Source organism: Ammospiza nelsoni, chromosome 28 (genome assembly GCF_027579445.1).
Source record: "Ammospiza nelsoni isolate bAmmNel1 chromosome 28, bAmmNel1.pri, whole genome shotgun sequence".
Lineage (NCBI taxonomy): Eukaryota > Metazoa > Chordata > Aves > Passeriformes > Passerellidae > Ammospiza > Ammospiza nelsoni.
In genome coordinates this window covers 5,131,080-5,138,509 of record NC_080660.1, presented here as the reverse complement: position 1 = coordinate 5,138,509, position 7,430 = coordinate 5,131,080, and the positions used below count along the sequence as shown (strand labels likewise).

Here is a 7,430-nt window from a genome sequence, read left to right as displayed (position 1 = left end):
ACTCCCAGCATGGGCCATGTGGCTCTCAGTCACCCCCAGGATGCTCCCAGTCACTTCCAGTTACACTCAGTATGATCCCAGTATCATAACAGTCACTCCCAGTATGATCCCAGTATGGTCTCAGGTGTTCCCATTCACCCCTACTATAGTTCCAGGCACTCCCAGTATGGTTCCAGTCCCTCCCAGTATGATTCCAGTATGAACCTGGTCACTCTCAGTACAGTGCCATTTGCCCCCAGTATGGTCCCAGTCATTCTAAGTTACCCAGTATAATTCCAGTCACTTCCAGATACTCCCAGTATTCTTCCACTAACTTCCTTTATGGTTCCTCTGTGATCCCAGTCACTTCTGGTTTCTCCCAGTATATCCCAGTTGCCCCCAGTGTGTTTCTATTCACTCCCAGTAGCTCCCAGTCACCTCCAGCATGATTCCAGTCACTTCCTGTATATCCTGGTTGCCCCAGCATGATCCCAGTTGCCCACCGCCTTCACCTAGTCACTTCCAGTATCATCCCAGAATGACCGTCAGCATGGTGCCATTTCCTCCCAGTATGATCCCAGTTACTCCCAGCATGGTCCTAGCTGGTCCCAGTCTGATCCCAGCTGCTCTCAGTGGTGCCTAGCATTGACCCAGTCACTCCAAGTATGATCCCAGTATGAGTTCACTCTGATCCCAGTCTCCCCCAGCATGGTCCCAGTCAATCCCAGTTGCCCCCAGTGTAGACCCAGTCACTGCCAGTTGCTCCAGGCACCCATGGCCAAGATTGGGTTCCACCTCAAAATTCCCTTAATCCAAAGATGACACCCCGACAAAATCTGCCATTCCTGACAAGTCTGGCTGGCCTTGGCCTAGTGAGGCTCTCACCTGCCTTCCAATCACTGGGGCTCTGTGCTATGGAAAAGAACTGTCCTTCTTAACCAGCTTCCCATGGCCAGAATTGGGATTTCCATCTTCCAGCATTCCCTATTGTGACAGACTGGAGGAGATTCTTGGCTTGAAACATTTTGTGTGTGAGGGAGGAAGGGGCAGGTCCAGCCTTGCCCTGCCATGGAACCCCAGCCCTGCCCTGCCCTGGAACCCCAATCCCCCCAGAGCCTCTATCCCAGCTCAGCAGTGTCTGCCAGTCCCTGGTACAGCACAGACAATGCTCCACAGCCACCCTTGCAGCCCCCAGCCCAGCTCCTGAGGGACCAAATGAGCCCAAGTCCCACCTGGGGGAAGGGCCCAGGAAGACCAAGGGGTATTTAAGGCTGATCCCAAGGTAAGCACACATTTTGACCCTACCTCCTCTTGGAATTTCTATCTGAGCAGTACTGGAATGCAGGAGTTGGTAGCTGCGTGTGTGCTTCTCTGTATCCTATTTGTCTTTCTCTCTAATTCCCTCTTCTTGCAAATTTTGAGTAACTTAAAATTGAACAGGCTTAGAGTTTGTGAAGTTGAATGGGCCAAATTCATGCTTTGAGAAGTGTTTTTTTCATTTTTTGATTGAATGTTGTATTAAACCTTTTGCCAAAGCTTCTCTGATTTTCTAAAGTTGCTAGTAAAGGCTGTTTGGTTGTTTTGAGCTCCTGAGAATGTCTTGTTGGTATTTCTCCAGGGAGTCCAGCTCAGCAGACACAAACAACTCGAATTGCTTTTAAATGCCTCCTTGAGAAACTTGTTTGGGGAATGAGGGTCAGGCTTGTGTTTCCTTCTTGGCATAGCCCAGGCAGAGCTTTCCCAGCCACATTCCACACTCCATTTATTAGGTCCTGTTTATTTTTTTTTTCCCTGTTAATAAACTGATATGTGCAGTCTCCAATTGACACTGAATCCAAGTACCTCCTTATGCAGTTTGAATAAATATGAAAATCAGGACCCTTCATGGCTGACAATCAATCAGACTCTGTCCCTACCCCCACTCCACCATTTACCCCATCCAAGCCCTGGCACTCAGAGCAGCCTTGTGCAAATCTGAGCTCCCTCTAGCCCAGGCTGCACCTGCAGCTTTCAGCTCCTTGGCTCCAATTCCACCGGGTTTCCTTGGAGAAGGAGCTGCCCGAGACACAGAGGGATGTTCATTTCTTGTCAGCCAACAAAGGCAAGGGAAGGCACAACTCCATCAAATGCAAAAGTTATTCTCTTCCCTGGTTCTGCCCTGCCCCTGCTGCCCACAGCCTGTCCTGTTTCCTTCATCCCTGCATTGCCAGGGAATTTCTGGGACAAGGGAGCTCTGCTCTGGCTATGGTGGGAGATCCAAGTGCAGCCCCTGCAGTGGGAACCTCAACTCATCAGGTTTGTGTCCCTTAAGGGACCAGGAACTGGTGAGACTCAGAGACACAGAAATGTTTTTCTTCATGGTCAACATAAAAAAATGTGAACATGATAAAATTTAAGAAACATCCAAATTCTTCCTTCAGCTCCTTGTGACATCCCAGCAACATCTGACATGTCCACCATCAACAAAGGATTGCCATATAGGAAGGTATATAGACAAAGGCATCTTAGTTGTAGTTTTGTGTCACTCTTGCTCCAGTCTGAAACAGGGCCCAGCCTGGTGCCAAGATCATCAGGGACCTGAGGTGTGTGCTGGAATTCAATGCCCTCCCCATCCCGCAGCAGCCCTGCATTTCCCTGCTGCAGCCTTGGTCTCCAGCACAGCCATGGAGGATCTTTGGGCTCTGGATTGTTCCTGCAGACCCCAAGGGCAGCTGAGCTCTGCCTTTGGCAGAGTCAGGCCTGGCCAGATTCAGGAGAAGCTGAGGTCCCTCAGCTTCTCCTGCCAGCCCCAAAGCCCATCCTGTCAGTCCTGCAGAGCCTCTGCAGCTCCTCCTCACTGCCCAGAACAGGGAGCCTCAGAGCCAGACACAGCAGCCCAGATGTGCCCCCCCGGTCTGGGGTGCCTCTGGCGAGGGAGCAGCATGAGGCACTGCAGGAGCCTGCAGACAATTCCTGCAGCACTTGTAGGATGATCCTGCTCCTTAAGGGACGTTCCCATGGGGCCAAGTCAGGACCTGCAATGGGGAGTGGGGCCAGAGAGGAAAGGGCAAACAGGGATGGGCTGTTTGCAGGGCAGGGAACTGGGGTGGACCATAGGAAGAAATTTATAGCAGGAAGAGTAAAGAAAGCAAAGGTGAAGCAAAGGAAATGCTCAGGGCAGTTTGGGGGTGGCTGCCAGGCAGCCCTGGCTCTGAGCAACAGCGTCTGCAGTGGGACAGGAAACTCCCAGATGATGGGAACAAACTTTCTGGCTGACTGCAGAGGCCAGGACAAAGCTGAGTGGTTTCCTTGGTGTCCCCCAGCCCTTGCTGGCCCCAGGGGCTGATGGCATTTGTGCTCCCTCAGGTTCATGTCCCCACAGCAACAGCATGGGGGTGCTCCTGCATGCTCTGTGCAATGCAAACAGGGGCTGCTGAGCCAGTGCTGCCGTGTCTGTGCCTGCAAGGATGGGGCACCTGTGTGAGCTGGGGGAGAGGCCAGGGCTGCAGAGGGGAGATGTTGGCAGCTCCATGAGGATGCTCTGGGATGCTGCCCTGGGCTGTCCAGCGCACTGGGGATGGATCAGCCCCTGCTCTGCTGCTCCTTCCCGTCTGCCCCAGGGCCCTTGCAGAGCCCCAGCCATGCTGTTTGCGCCCAGCCTGCCCACGGCCAGCCTGGGGCTGCTCATGGGGGTTTTCTGGGTTGAGCATTGGCCTGGCTGTGTTCTTGAGAGAACCTGGGCAAGGAGCCTGGAGCCCCCAGGCCCTGGCCTGAGGCGTCAGCGCTGCCCCAGCAGTGCCCTTGGCCTGTCCCTGCTGCAGCCCCGGCACTGCCACCCCCAGGGCTGTGCCTGGCCCCGAGAGCACTCAGGCCCTACAGCAACACCAGGGCCACCAGGGCAGCGGGTCAGGGCTATGGCAGCAGCACTGGCAACATCAAGTGCTGATGCTGCTGGGCACAGCTGCTGGGCCAGCACTGATCTGCCCCCAGCTCTGCACATAGACATTGCTGCTGCAGCTCCAGAGAAGGTAACAAAAGGGCATCTCTGCAGAAAACTCTGCAGGGAGATTCTTTAGTTCCTTTAAAGCCACCAAGAGCACAACCCCTCATGGACACAATCTCTGGCCACAGTGAAGGTGGAGAGAAACAAAATGAGAAATGGAACAAATATGACATTTCTTTTTGGACAATATGGAAAGAGAAAAATAAAGAAAAAAAAAACTCACTACTGAACCAACAGGAAGTATCAAAAATGACTTTTTTTGCAAGTGATTTGCAGAGATTGGCCAGCAGTTTAATGTTTCTGAAACCATCCTGTCATCATTCTCCTCACAGCAGCCTTGAGCTCCTGGTTCCTCAGGCTGTAGATGAGGGGGTTCAGGGCTGGAGGCACCACCGAGTATGGAACTGACAGGGCTAGATCCAGGGATGGGGTGGAGATGGAGGGGGGTTTCACGTAGGCAAATGTGCCAGTGCTGAGGAAAAGGGAGAGCACGGCCAGGTGAGGGACGCAGGTGGAAAAGGCTTTGTGCCGTCCCTGCTCAGAGGGGATCCTCAGCACAGCCCTGAAGATCTGAACATAAGAGAAAACAATGAACACAAAACAACCAAAATTTAAACAGACACTAGCAGCAAGAAGCCAAATTTCCCTGAGGTAGGAGTGTGAGCAGGAGAGCTTGAGGATCTGTGGGATTTCACAGAAGAACTGGCCCACAGCATTGCCATGGCACAGGGGCAGGGAAAATGTATTGGCTGTGTGCAGCAGAGCAGTGAGAAAGCCACTGGCCCAGGCAGCTGCTGCCATGTGGGCACAAGCTCGGCTTCCCAGGAGGGTCCCGTAGTGCAGGGGTTTGCAGATGGACACATAGCGGTCATAGCACATGATGGTCAGGAGATAAAACTCTGTTGAAATGAAGAACAGAAAGAAAAAGACCTGTGTAGCACATCCTGTGTAGGAGATGTTCCTAGTGTCCCAGAGGGAATTATGCATGGCTTTAGGGACAGTGGTGCAGATGGAGCCCAGGTCAGTGAGGGCCAGGTTGAGCAGGAAGAAGAACATGGGCGTGTACAGGTGGCCACAGGCTACAGCACTGATGATGAGGCCGTTGCCCAGGAGGGCGGCCAGGGAGATGCCCAGCAAGAGGCAGAAGTGCAGGAGCTGCAGCTGCCGCGTGTCTGCCAATGCCAGCAGGAGGAAGTGCCTGATGGAGCTGTTGTTGGACATTTGCTGTCCCTTCGCATGAGGATCTGTAAAATAGTAATGACAGAGTAATTGGGTTTGGAGAGGAATTGAATTATCCCAGCACAGCTTGGGGGCACTTTCCCCCCACTGCCTGCCCAGGGCTCTGCTGCCTGGAGCTGTCCCTCCCAGCAGCTGCTTCCCTGTGCCCACTGCTGGGCCCTACCAGTGCTGTCAGAGCCAAGCCCAGCCCTGCGGGCTCAGCTCTGCCCTGCAGACCCCTCCCAGCTCTGGCACTGAACAGAGGCAGCTCTGGCTCTGCAGGCTCTTATGAAAACTTCAGAGGAACCCTGAGGAGACTGTAAAAGCAACACTGATGCTGCCTGTGAGGGGCCCTGTGTTGATGTCTGTCACTGCGTGGATTATTCAGATTATTCAGAGAGGGTTTTTTTATAAATTCTATGCCTGAACTGAGAGAATAATATCTATGTTCAGTTTCTCATCCAGGCAACCCAGTGCAGTAGATTAATAAAGCAGGATTTTCCCTTTTAATCAGCCCCTGCCTTGCTGTGCTCCCTCTATAATCTGCTTGGAAAATGTTCTGCAGTTAAATCCCATGCTGGGAGCAGTCCTGAACAATGCAGCATCCAGAACACACAAAGAGAACACTTCCAAGCCTTACCAGCTCTCTCCTTCCACCCAGATCTTGTCCCCCAGTGCTGGGAGCAGCTGCCAGAGCTGGCTGAGAGCTGTCCCTGGCAGGCAGCAGAGTCCCTGCCCCAGCACAGCACCCTGGGCTGCAGGACCCTGCTCTGCAGGTCAGACCTGGGCACCCCTGGCTGCTCTGCACAAGAGACAATCAGAGAATGTACTCACAGGGTCTGTAGGCATTGGGATGTTCCAGCTTTAGGAGATCACTCCAGGAGCTGCAGTTGCATTGTCCTGCAGCCAGAGGTTCCTGTGCCAAGGGCTGGCAGTGATTCTGCCCCAGGCACTTCTCAGCACCTTCCCAGCCCTGACTGATTGAAGCTCTCTATGCTTCTGTGCTGTGCCCAGGGGGGCTACAGGCAGTGTCCCAGCCCTGCTGGGCTGGCAGAAGAGCTGCTCACCAAGAGAAATGTGCTTTTGAAGCTCTTCTTGGTTACCAGGAGCTGTCTCTGTGCCTGCAGCCCAGCCCAGCTCAGCAGCACAGACACAGCACAAGGACTTTAATGAGCCTCTGAGGTTTTGTGCTGAGGCCCTGAACATCAATCCCTGAGAGGGAGCTGAAGAAACCTCTCCAGAACTCCAAGGCAGAATTCAACTCCAAAGTTTCTTGTACTTTTAATGGGTCCCAGTGAGGGACACAACTGAGAACGTGTCCCCAGGCCCCAGGCAGAGCAGAGAACTGCAGGCAGTGATGACAGGTGGGGACAAAGAGAAGACAAGTCTTGGTGCCCTGGGGCACAGCAGGGTCTGTGCCACCAAGGGCTGTGAGGAGACACCTTGTCCTGAGGCCCTGGGGCCTCCTGGCACAGCCCCATCCAGGCTGGGCACTGTCAGCCCCTTGTCCTGCCCTCAGCATCGCCCCCTAGCCCACATCCCAGTGGCCTCAAGGATCTGCTGGAAGGAGTACATGGGGAACCTTTCTCAGGAATGGCCCTGGGGACTCCTGAATGCTCCCTGCAGGGACTGCAGGTTTTCCAAAGGACTTTGGGTTTGGCTTTTGCCTTGGAGTGTGTTAGAGGTTTGTGCAATCATGGCCTCCAATTATCTGCTGTAATTAGTCCCTGGAGAGGCTTTGTCAGTAACAACGCTCAGTGGGGCTCATTAATGCTTCAGGGTACTTGAGGTATTTGAAGGTACTTGGTGTTTCCTTTTTGATACAGACTCTGTGAGAGGTTTTGCAATCATGCCCCCAATTATCTGCTTTAATGAGTCCCTGGAGAGCTTTGTATTGACACTCAGTTGGGCTCATTAATGCCTTGAGATACTCAAAGTTTTTAAGGTATTTTATGGACTGAAGAATACTTTTAGGCACTTTTAAGGGTTTTTCTTCCCACACTGAGTCTCTGAGAGGTTTTTGTGCCATCCTGGCCTCCAATTCTCTTCTCCAAGGAGTCCATGAGGAGCCTGTGTTGAGTATCTTCCCCCTTTCTGTTTTACAACAAAATGGAACTGAAAGAATTTTTTAAGCCTTTCTAAAATCATCCAAAAAAACATGGGACAATTAACAATGCCACAACAACCACTAAGACAATAATTGGTCCTGTTTCAGCTAGATGTCATCCAACCCTTTAGTCCCTTGGATTGG

At 52.7% G+C, this 7,430-nt stretch overlaps 1 protein-coding gene across 1 annotated transcript; it reads right to left on the bottom strand.

The window, feature by feature from the left end:
• Nucleotides 1-4,252: 4,252 nt before the first annotated feature.
• LOC132084894 (olfactory receptor 14J1-like) lies at nt 4,253-5,182 on the bottom strand. Its single transcript, XM_059490172.1, has one exon. It carries the CDS (start codon nt 5,180-5,182, stop codon nt 4,253-4,255), a length of 930 nt encoding a protein of 309 aa, XP_059346155.1.
• Nucleotides 5,183-7,430: the final 2,248 nt, after the last annotated feature.

Excerpts from the sequence above, each read along its gene's own strand:
- LOC132084894 (XM_059490172.1), bottom strand. The coding sequence starts at position 5,182 with ATGTCCAACAACAGCTCCATCAGGCACTTCCTCCTGCTGGCATTGGCA.